This window comes from Myotis yumanensis, unplaced genomic scaffold (assembly GCF_028538775.1).
Source record: "Myotis yumanensis isolate MYYU_CA2020_CCGP unplaced genomic scaffold, mMyoYum1.0.hap1 SCAF_16, whole genome shotgun sequence".
In the NCBI taxonomy this organism is placed as follows: domain Eukaryota; kingdom Metazoa; phylum Chordata; class Mammalia; order Chiroptera; family Vespertilionidae; genus Myotis; species Myotis yumanensis.
The window spans coordinates 13,126,041-13,141,869 of record NW_027223767.1 but is presented as its reverse complement, the minus strand read 5'-3'; the positions used below and the strand labels follow the sequence as shown (position 1 = coordinate 13,141,869).

General features: G+C 49.9%; 1 protein-coding gene across 3 annotated transcripts; it reads right to left on the bottom strand.

Annotated features, from left to right (window-relative positions):
• Positions 1 to 2,916: 2,916 nt before the first annotated feature.
• LOC138993771 (asialoglycoprotein receptor 2-like) lies at positions 2,917 to 15,626 on the bottom strand. 3 transcript variants are annotated; one of them, XM_070393116.1, is made up of 12 exons: positions 8,543 to 8,582; positions 8,377 to 8,449; positions 8,022 to 8,186; positions 7,645 to 7,739; positions 6,943 to 7,056; positions 6,541 to 6,636; positions 6,379 to 6,450; positions 6,205 to 6,276; positions 6,020 to 6,106; positions 5,780 to 5,931; positions 3,500 to 3,606; positions 2,917 to 3,313 (listed from the first exon to the last, which is right to left on the bottom strand). In XM_070393116.1, the coding sequence occupies exons 4-12, from the start codon at positions 7,709 to 7,711 to the stop codon at positions 3,157 to 3,159; spliced, it is 924 nt and encodes a 307-aa protein (XP_070249217.1). In that variant the 5' UTR covers positions 7,712 to 7,739; positions 8,022 to 8,186; positions 8,377 to 8,449; positions 8,543 to 8,582; the 3' UTR covers positions 2,917 to 3,156. The 3 variants fall into 3 exon arrangements, with proteins under 3 accessions (XP_070249217.1, XP_070249218.1, XP_070249219.1); XM_070393117.1 differs by lacking the exons at positions 8,022 to 8,186; positions 8,543 to 8,582 and adding an exon at positions 15,472 to 15,626; XM_070393118.1 differs by lacking the exons at positions 7,645 to 7,739; positions 8,022 to 8,186; positions 8,377 to 8,449; positions 8,543 to 8,582 and adding an exon at positions 15,472 to 15,624.
• Between the last annotated feature and the right edge of the window lie 203 nt (positions 15,627 to 15,829).

The window sequence follows — 15,829 nt, the reverse complement described above, 5'->3', positions numbered from 1 at the left end:
GGTACATGCCCTTGACCGGAATCGAACCTGGGACCTTTCAGTCCGCAGGCCAACGCTCTATCCACTGAGCCAAACCGGTTTCGGCTTTTTTTTTTTTTTTTTTAATATTTTTTTTTTTTAATATATATTTTATTATTGATTTTTTACAGAGAGGAAGGGAGAGAGATAGAGAGTTAGAAACATCGATGAGAGAGAAACATCGATCAGCTGCCTCCTGCACATCTCCCACTGGGGATGTGCCCGCAACCCAGGTACATGCCCTTGACCGGAATCGAACCTGGGACCCTTCAGTCCGCAGGCCGACGCTCTATCCACTGAGCCAAACCGGTTTCGGCTAATTTTGTATTCTTTTGTGAGGACAGCTCCCCAAAACTGTGTACACTTAAAACTTCATAAAATCTCCATTCACCCCTGTGACTCTAGGAAAAAGGTGCAACTGAAATACCAGTTGTTCTGTGACTACTTTACAGGAGTAGATGATTCTATTGCCAGGCTTTTTACAGGTAAGGAAGACTTTGCAATAGGTTCAGAGAACATGGAGCATCTTCTTAAATGAAATAATTATGATCTTCAGAAGAAACAAAAGTTGTGCAAGAATCGGATGATCCTACTTGGCTCAGCATTTACCGCTGTTGACGCAGCCATAGCTGACACACATTCTGAATTACGATTTAAATAGAAATTGTTGTAGACTCAGTTGGAAGATTGTACCTCATGTACAGGATAGTGACTAAATAATGTCAACAATTAGTAAGGTTTATCGGTTTATGTGCATTATCTAGAAATTCAGATGTCAATACTGGAAGAAAGAGCTAATAAACAGAGAGTGGTTTCTCTAAAGAGCAGGAGTGGCTTTTCCTGGCCTCACAAGACTTTTAAGTTGCATGTGTTATTGCTTCTATAATTTATTTTACTTCATGTCAATCATGCACATTTAGAAGGAGAAATCCCAGAAAATTTTGCAGCTGATAATCAGGAAGTCTTTACCGATCACAGGCTTAGAAGAAAATTCGCTTGAAATATTATGTGTGAAAATATACAAAAATGCCAACTCCTTATATACCACAGGGAGTGATTAACTAACATAGGGCCCATCCATATTTTGGAATTCCCCACCCTTGCTAAGTTCCATGGAATAGCAAAGATTGGATCAAAGTCCACAAGGCACGGGAGAGCGGGAAAAGCCGCTGCGTAGTGAAGTGCAGTGTTGCAAATGTGCACGTACGCAGGGCACACCCACAGGAAACCTTTCATGTCCACTTGACTGGGCCACAGGTGCCTGGAATCAGGTCAGCCCTATCTGGGTGCGCCTGGGAGGGTGTTTCCACGAGAGGAACGTTTGAGTTGGGAAAGCAGATTGCTCTCCCCAAGGGGTGGGCCTCCTCCCACCGTCGGAGCCCTGCATGGAACCAGAGGCTGAGCCTCCGGGATCCCAGAGGGGTCCTCCTGCCTGACCCACTCCAAATGGGGACATTGGCTTTTCCTGCCTTTGGACTCAGGGGAGACATCACCCCCTGGGCGTTCGGGCTGCTGCCTTTGTCATCCCACCATCGGCTCCCCTGGGCCTCCAGCTGGTCTGCTCACCCCAGGACTTGGGCCTGTCAACCTCCATAATCACAGGAGCCAATTCCTTGTAATAAATCTGTGTGTGTGTGTGTGTGTGTGTGTGTGTGTGTGTGTCTTTAAAACATTGTTCACTAATTGTATATGTCACTTTTGTAATAAGAATAAAAGAGAAATGGAATTGCTTGAAGACCCTTCTAAGATTGGTTTTGGATGATCTTGGAGGATGAGGTCTGCCCGCTGTGGACATGTCGGTGACGCCCTGTGCTGGACATCCGTCTAGACCTGTTTGGGTCAGAAAGAGGCCTACCGGAAGCCGGTCCATCCTTACTGCTTGACACAGTCGCTGCAGGAAAGAAACATCTGCACAGCATATGTTTCAAGGGACCTGGCATATATAGCATATTGTTCTTAATATGTTTGCTCTCCTTAGTGCCATGTGTTTTAACCAAGGTCACCTCTCCGAGAAAGGTTGTTTCCCCAGGTGGGGATTTTTCCCTGAGGTTAGGGAGGGGATACAACCTCTTAACTAAGTGCCAGGCGGGTAGTCAATCACTTTAACTACAAACAATAACACTTAAGCTACATAATCTTTACTCCCTGGAATGGAGATAAGAAACGCCCTAACCTTTGCAATAGAAATTGACAGGATTAAAATCAACTGGTATAAATACAGATGTAACAAGACAATAAACACCAGAACTTGGCTGGAGATCCTGACCAGAACTTGGCTGGAGATCCTGACCAGAACTTGGCTGGAGATCTTAACCAGAACTTGGCTAGAGATCCTGGCTAGGCTGCTGATCAACTGAACGTTGTCTCTGTGTCATTCCTTCTTCGCTGACTCCATCCACACCTTTGGGGACCCCTGGACCCGCTGGGGTTGGACCCCAGCATCTGGCGCCCAACGTGGGGCTTCACCCCAGCAGAGGCTGCCACTGAAAACAGCAGGACAGGGTGCCACCAGTCCTCCCTCTCTTAGCAACATTCTTCACCGGCCTTGCGGCCCAGGCCACAGCTCCCAGGCTGAGGGGAGTGGGGTGCCCCTGCAGCCTCTTCTGGAGGAGACCCCAGCTGCAGGGAAAGTGCTTCCCCCAGGAGCCCCTCAGGCTGTGGGCGGCCCCTCCCCGCCTGCCCCGGCCTAGCCAGCTCCTCCCGCACCCGCAGTCCCCGGTGCCTTCCACTGAGTGCTTCTGCTCCAAGCTCTTCCCTCCCCTCCCTGGTCCATGTCCCTCAGGATGGGGGACCCAGGAGAAGCTGTCTAGGACTAAACTTCCTCCCAGACCCTCTGCGCCCCCTCTTCTTTGCACCCTGCAACCCAGTTCCCAATAACCAGTCCACACAGAGTGTCAATGTTGGTTTATTTTTTTCCTTCTCCACCGAGGAGGCTGGAAATGGTAACCCTCACAGTGAGTAGCAGGAGGAGGCGGGATCTGTGTCCTGGGGTCTGAGATTCTGAAACCATTTTGTTCCATCTTCCCTCAACTCCTCCCAATGCCTCTGCCTGTTCTTTCTTTCTTCCAAATCCCCAGTAGAGAAGCTGGGAGCAGGGCAGGGGTGGGTGCAGGTGGAGATCTGCTGGGGTCAGGGCTCCTAGCCGGTGATGTTCCGTGTCATCTCGCATGCCCAGCGCTGCACCTGCAGGCAGAAATCGTCGTTCCAGCGCCCATCATCCTGGACTTCGGCACAGTCTTCATTTCCGCCCTCCTCATGCCCCTGCCAGTTGTTTGGTTCACCGATGGCCCAGTTCCTAGGAATGCAGGACAGAGCTCAGACTCTGACCACCCCATCCCAGCAACACTCACCCACCTCAAAAAAGCACAGCCTTGGAGAGTTCAGGGAGCAGAGGCTGCAGCCTGGGAGGCTGGGAGTCTGCAGGGGAGAGGGTTGGTGAATTGGTCCCTGAGGATGGGTGGGGCAGGGAGGGGGCACTTACTTGTAGCTGTTCCCATAGTCTGTGCCATCCACCCACTTCCAGGAGCCATCGCTCTCCGTGAGTCCTATCCAGGTGTGAAAGGGGCTCGAGTGCTGTGCAATGAATCTCTGGAAAACAGGTGGGATGGAGTGTCTAGTCCCCTGTGCTCCATGCAGGCATTAGCTGTGGGCCCTCAGCCTGCCCCAGTCTGATCTGCCCCAATGTGAAGCATCAGCCCCCAGCAAAACTACGTCCTCGCTTTTTCCTTTGTAACCTTAGCTATTGTTCCGTGATAATTTACTATGTGCTTCATGGGTATTATTTTATCTAACCTTCAGAAGCCCTCTAATGCTTCTGATTTAAGGACCTCGCGGTGGTTGGGTAGAGCCCCCAAAGTCAATGCAGTGCTAAGTTTGTGACGCCCCCACTTCATTCTCAACCCCTGGCTGCTACCTGGACTTAGTCCTCTCGGGATCCTGACTCTGGCCCCTGTGCCTGCTGCCCCCACGGAGCCGTCAGTGGCACTGCCCCTCAGGGGCTTCTGCCCTGCTCCTGCTTCTGTGTAGCTGTCATCTCCAGAGGCTCACCGGGTCCTGGGGCTTCCATTTGGACCCACTACCCAGACCCCAGGATGCCTTAGCTACAAGGGGACTGGCTGTCGGTGCTGAAAATAGGAGGCTGCCCTGGTATGAGGGAGAGTGTGGAGAAAGCAGATGGAAGGTTGACCAACATACACACCCCACAGTTAGTTCCCTTTGGCAGCGTGTAAAGGGTCTCCAACTGCAGCTGGGGGGAAGTTCCTAACTCCACTCTCACCTCCTGGAGACACAACTAAGGTGACAGTCAGTCACCTCCTCAGAGGGCAGACACAGGAGCATCCTGGAATCCTAGAATCCTGCACATAGGACACTGTCCTGTGCAGGATGGAGCGTCCTGAGAGGCTGCTGGGGCTCTTCCCCAAATTCTGAGGAGTCAGCGGAGGTGGAGGGAAAGTGCCTGGAGACAAGACCTTCTAGTTGCTGCTGCCTGCTGGCCTAGTCCCCGCTTCCCATCACTCCCAGAAGCTGAAGAACGCAAGTAAGAGTGCAAATCATCAAAACACAGGCCTCTGTGTCAAAGGCTGATGGGAGGAATCAAATAGTGCCAGGTGATCAGAGAAAACAGTCCAGGAGAATTCACCTCCCAATTCATGGTAAATAACAGGTTGGAAATGAAAAGATGGGCAGAGATACATTCAGCCAATGCGAGGGAACAGAGATCAAGGTCAGTTCTATTTGTGTTGCATACAGATGAATTCAAGGCAAAAGCATTAAAGCATACACTGACATTCACTTCAGAATGATGAAGGGAAAGGTCCGCCATGAAGTTGTATCATCAAGAACTTGGGCGCCAGCTCACAGAGCACTGACATCTTGGGTTGGCCCACATGGAACTGACATTTGTGTAGGTCCAAATGGATTGAAACAGGTTGCTTCAACCTGGTTGGTAAAGCCAAATGTGCTCGTAATTATTCAGGCAACATGTGGTGGTGAAAACCCGGGCGGAGGAGGCAGAGTGGCTCTGAATTCGGGCTCCATCCCGACTTGCTAGCTGCCTGGCAAGTCCCTTAGCTCCCTTGCTCCTCAGTTCCCTCCTTTCTCCCTTCCTCCGAGTGGGGATGGTAAGAGTACCTACCTTGTAGGGTTGTGAGGATTAAGGGAGTGAATATATATGAAAGTGCCTGTCACATAGTAAGGACTCGGTAAATGTTACCATGAATATCCTGTGTGTGTGTGTGTGTGTGTGTGTGTGTGTGTGTGTGTTAAAGCCCCGCCTATTCTAACAGGTTGGCTCTTCCCTGTGAACGTTGGTGTTTGGGGTTGTGGTGTGGAGGTGGCAGTGGGCAGGTGAGAACTGGAGGGCCTTGGAGGGACCCAGTAACCCCATGTCCCTGGGAATCCTGCCCTCTCTGCTCCTTTCACCCAACTGCCCGCCACATCCCAGGCCGGCACACAGCGAGAAGGACTCTCAGTGCCCCTGCGCTCTGCACCCGAGTCCTGCCTTTAGTTAGTTCGTCTTTGTGTTCTGTCTCCTGACCTGGCCCTCACCCCCTGCTCACCTGGCTCCTGCCCCTTTGCCCGAGCTCCTGGCTGTAACCTTCCACCTCTTAGATCAGTGGCTGCCCCACTATGAACCGCCCAGCGTTCTGCCAGCCTGCTGCTTCTGGACTCTTCCCCAGGTTAAAAAATGATAAAGCACCCGATCCAGCCGCCCAGGGTTCGAATTCCAGAGGCGCCTCCTGCTGGGGAGGTGCTGCCTCACCTGCTCCTCTCTGGAGTTGATGACGACCAGGTGGGCGTTCTCCAGCTGGCAGTACTTCTCAGCCTGGGGCCAGGTCAATCGAGAGCGAGAAAACCAGTAGCAGCTGCCTTCATACTCCAGCCAGCCAATGGGGCAGCAGGTATTTTGAGAGCCTGAGGTGGGAGTGGGGAGGTTCTGAGATGCTGCCCAGTGGGACATGGGCAGAATATGGGGCTAGGCGCTGCCTTACACACCACTCACCATTGCTCTTGAGCGCAGCCATCTGACAATGCAGGGTGTTCAGGTCTTTGACCAGTTGCTGGACTCCCAGGAGCATTTCAGAATAATCTGGGACACACAGAAGGGCAGTGGGGACAATGCAGGGGGCCCATCTGAGGGCTCTTCATCCCCTCCCCAGGCCCAGGGGAGGGGACAAGGGGCCTGACCTGCTTTGAGTTTCTGCTGCTCTTTCTCCAGCTTGCCCTCCAGAGAAAACACCGTGTCATTCAGGCTACGGGCTGGAGGGGAGGGCACTCAGCACCCCAGGCTGTGACCACCCCACCTCTGCCCTTAGAGCCCGGCCCCCACCCTTGCACACTCACTCCTGGAGGGCCTCTCACCTGCTTGCAGTTCCTGCTCCTGCTTTTCCACCTCAGCTTTCAGAGATGTTATTGTTGTTTGCAAACTGCCACCTGGAGGACATGGGGACTCAGTGCTCAGGATTAAGCCCCCCTCCCCCACCACAACCCCTCTCATCCAGAGCCCCTTCCAGCCAGGCTCACCCTGGGAGTGCAGTGCCTGGACCTCAGTCATCGTGTTGGAGGTGAAGTTGCTGAAAGTTGCTCTCAGGGTCTCCAGGTCCCTCCTCATGTTGGCATCTGATCAGGCAGGAGGGACAATGAGAGCTAAGATTGCTCAGTCCTCTCTGTGCTGACACTCAGCAGGGCACTTGACATACATTGGCTCATTGGGTCCTCACAGCCACCCCACTTCAAGGGACAGGCACTGTTGTTATCCAAGCTTGCAGAGAGGAAACTCAGGCTTCCAGAGGTTGGGCAGTTGGACTACATTACCCATGAGTAAGCACCAGAGCCAGCAGCTGCCTTTACCCACCATGATCATCCTCAGTGCCTGGGTTACTGTACCCACTATCGCCCCCTTCCTGCCCATCCTGGGACACTCACTTTTGGATCCAATCACGCAGATACCAATCATCAGAAGGATGAGGCCCAGTGAGAGCAGAAGGGGCCAGGGGCCAGAGCAGAGATGCTGCAGGAAGGCTGGGGGAGGAGGCAGCCCTGCAAGAGGAGAGGACATCAGGACATGGAGGTTGAGGACAGAAGAGACACAGGGGAGGACAGAGGGCCACAGAGACCTGTCAGGGATGAAGAGTGATGCTGGGGAGAGGTTGTGGTGCAGGAGATGCCCAGGCATCTGACCCCTCATGGACCAGCACAAGTTCTCAGTCACCTGGGCCCCTCATCCCTATGTCAACACGATGGCAATATGTAAGGGCTGGGAAGGGGAGGGGAGCGGCTGGAGGACACAAAGTGAGCCGGGGCAGCCCGGCCCTCAGCAGGCTCGTGCTTATCTGTATTGTCCAGTCAACAAATGTTTCCTTTCCAAGTATGACTATTCATTCCCCCAGTGCAAATGCTCAGACCCTTCCCCAGAGTATAGGCATCCAGGACTGCTTTGGTCCACCCTGATCCTGTCCTTCTCGAATCCTCTTCATATTGCAACCACCAGGAGCTAGAGCCTAACACCCGCAGTGTGGGGGACCCCAGCAGTGCACATGGTAGAGGTGCAGATACACTGACAGCAGAAATCCTTCTAAACATATTAAGAGAGTATTTTAGGAGACACCATTTCTCCTTTCCTCTTACCCTTTCTAGAACCATGGCTTTTCTTCTCGCTCTCCAAAGATTGGAGGTCTTCATACTTCATTGACATCCTTGGACCAACTCTGAGGCTGTCAGAGCTGAAATGGAGGCAGGGCCAGTGACCAGGCTGGGGCTGGAGATAGGAGACAGGGAAGGCTGGGACTAGGTTAGAGCTGAAGTCAGGGCTGGAGTTGAGGTAAGAGAAGAATTTCAGGTTGAGGACGAACCAGGGTTAGGGATATGAATGGGAATGGGCCTGGGTTTGCAGCAGAGGTTGGAAGTGAGGTCAGGATTGGTTTTTGGGCTGGGGTTGGGTTGAATGTGAGATTGAAGGTAAAGGTAGAGTTGGAGCTAAAGGTATTACTAGGACTGGGTCTTACATTGGGGATGAAGTAAGGTTGTGTCTCCTCCTAGGACTGGGGTCAATACTGGTGTTGATGCCATGAATGGAGTGGGTCTCAGTTTGGTGTTGATGTTGGAAATTGAAGAGAGTTGGGTTGGTGCTGGTGTTCGTAATGGGGTTACGGCTGCATTTAGCCTGGAGGCTGAAGATGGGGCAACCCAAACCCAGTTACATGAATAGAGTCTGAAATCTCCACCAGGTCACTGAATCTCCACGCTGCCCTTTTATATCTCTTCCTATTCAGTCCCAGTTGAGACCACAGCCCCCTCTCCCTGCTTTCTCTAACTCCCACCCTGTCCCCTTGGTCTCACCTGCATCCCCAGCCCAGTTACCTGTGCAAAGTCTGGAGGCTGTGATTCTTGGGTTTGCCTTGCAGCAATGAGCAGAGTTGGATAAAATGAAATCCTGGAGAGTGGGGTAGAGGTGAGCGAGGTAGGAGTTAGGTCAGTGGCTGGAGTCCTGCTGGTCTCTGTGTCTAAAAGCCCAGGAGTCTATAACCTGGGATCTCCCTTTTCCTCAGCTTTGGCAGTAAATGATAATTGGAACCCAGGCAGAGATTGTGCAAGTGAAGAAGCTATATATAGGGCCAGCTTTGCTCCCCCTTCACACACCGCGCCCGGCCCCCCCAACTCCATCTGCGTCCCGGGTGTGTCCTTTTCAGCATCTGTTGAGCTCCCTTGACTTCCTCATTGTTGCCATTGTGGAGAGGAACCCTTCCCAGAGGAGTCCATAGGTACAGTCTCTTGCTTCTTCTTTGCCCCACATCCCATTTTACTTCCTCCATCACCATTTCCCAGAGATGATGCCGTCTCCACCATTGCACACCCAGATCCAGAGGAGCCTTTTCTCAGTTCTTCCTCAATCGTAACCCAAGTGTCTAGAACAGGAATGGGCAACTTTTTTGTGAGTGCGTGCCAAAACCAGCAAATCTCTGACTCAAAATTCTTCTGCGTGCCAGCCCTAATTTTTTGAGAACATGTTATGCCTAGTTGATATCTCTTAAGGTGTACGTATGTGAAGAACCTTGAAGAAATTATAAAATTCATTCGAGTGACAAAAACACAGTATATGATGATGAAAAATACATTTATTTTTTAATGTATACATGTACACTGATAATCCGACAGAAAACTTTATGACTCCGTTTGATATTATCAGTGGGACTTTTGCTGCTGCATCACTGATGACTGGGTTTATATTTCGTGACCTTCAGAGATATGCACGAGCAACTACTTTCATCCGTCAGGCTACTCCTATTAGGAGACTTAACAAAATTCATCACTGAGAACAAAGATTCACAAGCGTATGTGGATGAAAACATGGAGAGTAACGCTGTTGCAAAGTTTTTTAAACAGAAAAAATTTTCTGGAATGGCATTCCAAGTCCTCAATAGTTCGTTTTCGACACTTCTCTCTGGTACTCCTGTCTCTAATCGCTTTTTTTTCAATGTTTTCCAAGTCAACTCTAAGGTCAATAAATTTCTGCTTCCAAATTTAGCTACTCTGAAAGTCAATCAACTGCATTTCAAAGTCAGCCATGTCTATCCATGAAAACATTTGTAAGTGTAGTTCCTCCAGTTTCATGCTGTCTGGAAACCTCATGAATTTTGTTGTCTCTTCCAGTTCTCTGAATTTCACAAATCTTGAGAAGAACTGCTCAATAGTTGACTCGATGGTATTTAAAAACAGCTTTTGAAGGCTTTGAAAGTCTTTTCTGTCATCTTTTGGGAGGTCTTTGATGTGCCTCTTGAGGTTTGGGAAATATCTAAATCTCTCACCATCCACATCCCTCTTAAAGACTTCCAGTTTCTTTTCAAAAGCCTTTATGTAACCAAACATAACTTCAAGTGTCTTGCCAGTTCCTTATAATTTAACATTTAAGTCATTCAAATGTTCACAAAAATTGTAAATGGAAGATTATAAGAGAGGTTTTCGCGTGCCAGCAAAAGTTACTGGCGTGCCATATTTGGCACGCGTGCCAGGGGTTGCCCACCCATGGTCTAGAATCTGAGCTTCCTCTGGGGCCTGAGCCACCAAGCTCCCCCAGCTCTGGCTTAGCTCTGCTCACTCTTCCCAGAAAGAGGGAAGTGGGTGAAGGAAAGTAGGATACCTGTCCAGATTGGAACAAGAGGATCTGGGAACATGAACAAACTTTGAGCAACACATTAACCATTCAGTTCCCGCAGAACCATGGGAGGGGGAATTCCAAGATAGCAGTGGAGTAGGTGGATCTTTCTCCCACCTCCTTCCAGAATTTAACTAGAACTGAACTATACTGGGGAATAGTCACCCTAAAATACCAGCTGAAGACTGGCTGAAGAGGAGACTTTTAAACTAGGAAGTGTAGAGACCTCCTCAAAACTGGTAGGAAAGACAAGGAGCCAATGGGCACTGGCCCAGTGTTGGGGTCCAACCCCAACGGGTCCAGGGATCCCCAAAGGTGTGGACGGAGTCGGTGAAGAATGAATGACATGGAAACTGGTTTCAGTTCATCAGCATAGCGAGGTTCTCCCTCCAGTATCTCCAGCGAAGTTCTGATTAGGAACTCCAACCAAGTTCTGGTCAGGATCTCCAACCAAGTTCTGGTGCCATGTTCTCTCCCTAGGTTCTCCAGCCAGGTTCTCCAGGTTCTCCAGCCAGGTTCAGTCACCAGGTTCTTTAGCCAGGTTCTATCCAGGTTCTTTTGCCATGTTCTGTCTAGGTTCTCCAGTGAAGTTCTGTAGCCAGGTTCTGTCCAGGATCTTTTGCCATGTTCTCTGGCTAGGTTCTGGTTAGGATCTGATGATTATTGTCTTGTTACATCCGTATTTATACCAGCCGATTTTAATCCTGTCAATTTCTATTACAAAGGTTAGGGCGTTTCTTATCTCCATTCCAGGGAATAAAGATTATGTAGCTTAACTACCCGCCTGGCACTTAATTAAGGGGTTGTATCCCCTCCCTAACCTCAGGGAAAAATCCCCACCTGGGGAAACAACCTTTCTCGGAGAGGTGACCTTGGTTAAAACACATGGCACTAAGGAGAGCAAACATATTAAGAACAATATGCTATATATGCCAGGTCCCTTAAAACATATGCTGTGCAGATGTTTCTTTCCTGCAGCAACTGTGTCAAGCAGCAAGGATGGAACGGCTTCCGGCAGCCCAGCACCCAGGAGCTGCGGGCCAAGGGAGCAGAGGGTTCCCCCAGAGAGGAGAGAGGCCTGGACACCAGGCAGGGCACACCAACCTGGACAGCCAGAACTGGCAATAGCCACCACACACCAACCAGCATCCGTGCCTCTAGTAGCCAAAGACCTGAACAGCCCAGGGAGAAAGCCACTTTTTTAAAGGGCTGGTACACAGGATTTTCCCTCCCAGACACTCACCTTAGTTTTAGGCAAAGGGAGAACAGTGTGAACTGTGAACAGATAAAAGTGGTCCTGCCCTCATAGAACTTCTATTCTGGTGGGTGACAGATACAATAAATGAGTAAGAAATATATAATATTAGAGGCCCGGTGCACGAAAATTCATGCACTTGGGGGGTGGGGGTGGGGGGTATCTCTCAGCCCAGCCTGCACCCTCTCACAATCTGGGACCCCTCAGGTAGGGTCCAGTCCCATCACAGCATGGCTCCGGTTCCACAGATCCTGCGGAGGGGGGAGGGACCCAGAGGCCAGTCCAATGGCAGCATAGCTCTATTCCCACAGCTCCCTCCCACCGCAGCACTGCAGGTGGCCAGGGCCCACAGTTCCCACCCGCCATTGCACCACGGGCAGCTGGGACCCAGCCCATGCACAAATTCACCCACTGGGCCTCTAGTCCTATATAATAATAGAGAAACATGGTAATTAACCGTACCTCCGCTACCCTTCCCATTGGCTAATCAGCGAGATATGCAAATTAACTGCCAACCAAGATGGCAACCTGGTGAAGGAAAAAGACACACAAGTCCAGGATGCAAAGAGAGTCCCAAATGAGATGAATCCAAAGATGTTCACACCAAGACACATCATAATCAAAATGCCAAAGGTTACAGACAAAGAAAAAAAGCAGCAATAGAAAGACAGTTAATTACCTAAAAGGAGCTCCCATAAGACTGTCAGCTAATTCCTCATCAGAAACATTTCCAGCCAGAAGGGATTTACATGAAATAGTCAAAGTTATGAGAAACAAAGACTTACAACCAAGACTACTTTAACCAGCAAGGGTATTATTTAAAACTAGAGGCCCAGTAGACGAATTTGTGCATGGGTTGGGTCCCGGGCCGCCCACGGTGTGATGGTGGGAGGGAACTGTGGGCCCCAGATGCTCATGGCACTGCAGTGGGAGGGAGCTGTGGGAATAGAGCCATGCTGCCATCTGACTGGCCTCTGGGTCCCTCCCCCTGCCCTCAGGATCTGTGGAACCGGAGTCATGCTGTAATGGGACTGGACCTTACCTGAGGGGTCCCAGATTGTGAGAGGGTGCAGGCTGGGCTGAGAAACCCTCCCCTCCAACCCCTGAGTGAGTGTCTGGGAGGGAAAGTCCTGTGTACCAGCCCTTTAAAAAAGGGGCTTTGGCCCTGGGCTGTTCAGGTCTCTAGCTACTAGAGGCACGGATGCTGGTTGGTGTGTGGTGGCTATTGCCAGTTCTGGCTGTCCAGGTTGGTGTGTCCTGCCTGGTGTCCAGGCCTCTCTCCTCTCTGGGGGAACCCTCTGCTCCCTTGGCCCGCAGCTCCTGGTGCTGGGACAGCGCCCATTGGCTCCTTGCCTTTCCTACCAGTTTTGAGGAGGTCTCTACACTTCCTAGTTTAAAAGTCTCCTCTTCAGCCAGTCTTCAGCTGGTATTTTAGGGTGACTATTCCCCAGTATAGTTCAGTTCTAGTTAAATTCTGGAAGGAGGTGGGAGAAAGATCCACCTACTCCACTGCTATCTTGCAATTCCCCCTCCCATGGTTCTGCGGGAACTGAATGGTTAATGTGTTGCTCAAAGTTTGTTCATGTCCCCAGATCCTCCTGTCCCAATCTGGACAGGGATCCTACTGTCCTTCACCCTCTTCCCTCCTTCTGGGAAGTTGTTTTGCTGCACACAGGTAGCTCGACCCCTATACAACTGGGCTTAGATCTGTGCCCAGCAAACTGCAGTCTACAAGTTCAATAGGCACCCTCTGGTTCTCCCAACCCAATGAGGCCTCAGCCAGTCTCTGAGCCAGGCTCCCCTTCCTGTGAGCCAGCTGCTTCGCCTAGGGTCTCCCAGGGGCCCGGCCAGAGCGTCCCCCAGCAAATCCCAGAAGCCGCTGCCCTCTCGCAGTGGCATGGATTCAAGCAGGTGGTTCAGGAGCTAGGCGGTGTTGTGACTTCAGAACTGCTAACACCCCCGCCCCCCTTGTCTCAGCCCAGGCCGGTTGCTTGTCTCCCTTTAAACAATGGGCTTGCGGACAGAAAGCCTGGAGGTCACCTGAAATCAGTTACAGATGCTTTCAGAACAGCAAGTCAAACAAAACACAGTCACAGGCAGGGTCGGGGCCAGTAAATCTCTCCACCCTGTGGAGCTGTGAGACCACCCAAGAATGTCCCAATCAGTAGCAATACATTCATATTTTTAAGAGACACAAACAGAAATTTCACTAGCTAAACAATTTTAAACAACAAAGACACATATTTAAGCAATAAAGACAGATAACATTTCCCATTAAAAACTTTGAATCACAACAAGTCCCTGGACAGAGGCAGTCAAAAAATCGCAAAGGTATTGACTACATTTCGAGGTTTGGAATGAGGAACCTAGTTTTCAAAAAAAAAGCAATTTACAGAAGCAGAGACAGCATGCAATCTAAATTACAGTTTTGGGTAAACACATTATCTAGAGTCCTTGGGTAACCTAGGTTAAACTTAGGCATGTTATCTAAACCACAGTTGTCACCATATTTCACTTTAGAAATTGGATTACTGCTTTCAGTCCCTTTTAAAGACTTTGATATAACTTTTGTTTAGGGAGGGAACATATAACCTTTAATTGTCCTTAGTTTAAGGAAAGCAGGGTTTTCTAGATTTAAGAGATTAGCTTAAAAATAGTATTAAATAAATCCACAAGGCAAGCACACTTCCTGCCCCATCCACATTTCTGTAGTAAAGCTCCGCCTTAAAGCTCCACCCCTGAAATCCCAGCCTGCCTCAGTGAGCAGACACTCCTTCTGTGATTGATTAAATCAGAGGGAGGGGCCTTTGCTGTTTCAAGATGGCGGCCCCCAGGGGAGCGGCAAGCCATGTGGCTGACATGGCGGCTGCCAAGTTATGCAGCCCAAAATGGTGGCTGTCTACACTGTTTTTTGCAAACCAAGATCCTTAAAAGATAGATGGCCAACATATTGCAGACAAACTGAAATCTCATTAGCTGTTCATACCTTTTATAATTATCTTAAAGAATATCAATCAAATTTAAACTGGTCCTTGCATCAAAAATCTTCAGTTGAGTTCACAAAATCAATCCTCCCTTCTCAATCAGACCAATAAGCAAAGGCATTTAGTTACCACAATTACACAATTTTTCCCAATTCAATCCGAACCTTAAACTTTTAGCTGGCAAGTCAAATATTCAGCATTTCTCAATCAGTAACATTTTTAAGAATAAACTTCAAAAATGCAAGACATAATCAACCACAGATTCAATTCTGTCCTCTAGCAATATTTCAGCATTATTTCACTTCAAAATACCTAGACATAAGTTTTTATACAAACAAACTTTGTCCCAACCCTAAGGGAGGGGGTGACGAGAGACCGACAAGGGAGGGGGTGACCTGTTTTCACAGATCCTCACTCAGATGCCTGCCTGACCGAAGTCGTGGAGCCACACAAAAAAGAGGAGAGGGCAGGCCCCCTTCCTCCACACTCACACACCTTCACCAGACATTCATTCAGAGTTTAAACAATCCATCCAATTCCTAACAATTTCCCAATTCCTGAGGGAGCTCTATAGCCTCTCCTAATCTCTTTGAAATGATCAATCATAATACTGAAAGGAGTAGTTTGAGTCTGTCCCATAATGTCCGTCCAGTAAGTCCACAGAATAAAACAGAAAAACACAAAAACAGACAACCAAAAGGGCCCCAAAGTGCAGTCTTCCAACTCCATGGAAGCGAAAACCAAAACAGCCTTCCAACTCCATGGAAGCAAAACCGAAAGCTAGACGATGGCCGTACGCCAACCGGCGGGAGCGACCCGCCTCGTCTTTGATCCTCGAGGGGAATACACGTCCCTCGCGAGGGGAATACACGTCCCTCCTGAAGTGAGGGGATTCCACATCCCTCCAGAGGGGGAGGGGAACGTCTTCCGACTCCCCTGGCCCATGGTCCTTCAGCAGTGCATCCACCTAGACCGCTTCGGGCACTACAGAATTTCAGAAGTGAGCTCACACAGGACAGAACATATAACACAGAGAACAGAATACACAACACACAGACACCTACCGCGGTCAGTCAGACTCTCCGGATCAGGGGTCCCTCAAGGGTCTTGGGGATTCCGGACGAGCCCCCAAATGTTATGCCCAGATTTCAGGATCCCCAAAACACCACACCAGGGAGCCAGCAGTGTCCGATGCAAAAGCATAAGAGTCTTTATTCGAGCTAGCTTGGCCCCCCACCTCGCCAACGCAGCGACAGGAAGCAGAGAGAGAGACAGCTCTGTGGGGAAAGGGGTTTTATAGTAAGCGGAGGAGAGAGGACTGTGGGCCCTGCCGATTGGCCAGGCGCAAGTCGGTGTCTTGTTACACAGGATGTGGTCGTATCTATGGCGCACACTTCCCTTGATTATCATTGGTTAGTTTAA

What these genes read in the sequence shown, in the direction of transcription:
- LOC138993771 (XM_070393117.1), bottom strand. Translation starts at nt 7,711, where the DNA reads ATGTCAATGAAGTATGAAGACCTCCAATCTTTGGAGAGCGAGAAGAAA. An exon ending in CCAGGCACTGCACTCCCAGG is followed by an intron (nt 6,451 to 6,540) that starts GTGAGCCTGGCT and finishes CATGTCCTCCAG; the next exon opens with GTGGCAGTTTGCAAACAACA. An exon ending in TCAACTCCAGAGAGGAGCAG is followed by an intron (nt 3,607 to 5,779) that starts GTGAGGCAGCAC and finishes CCTGTTTTCCAG; the next exon opens with AGATTCATTGCACAGCACTC.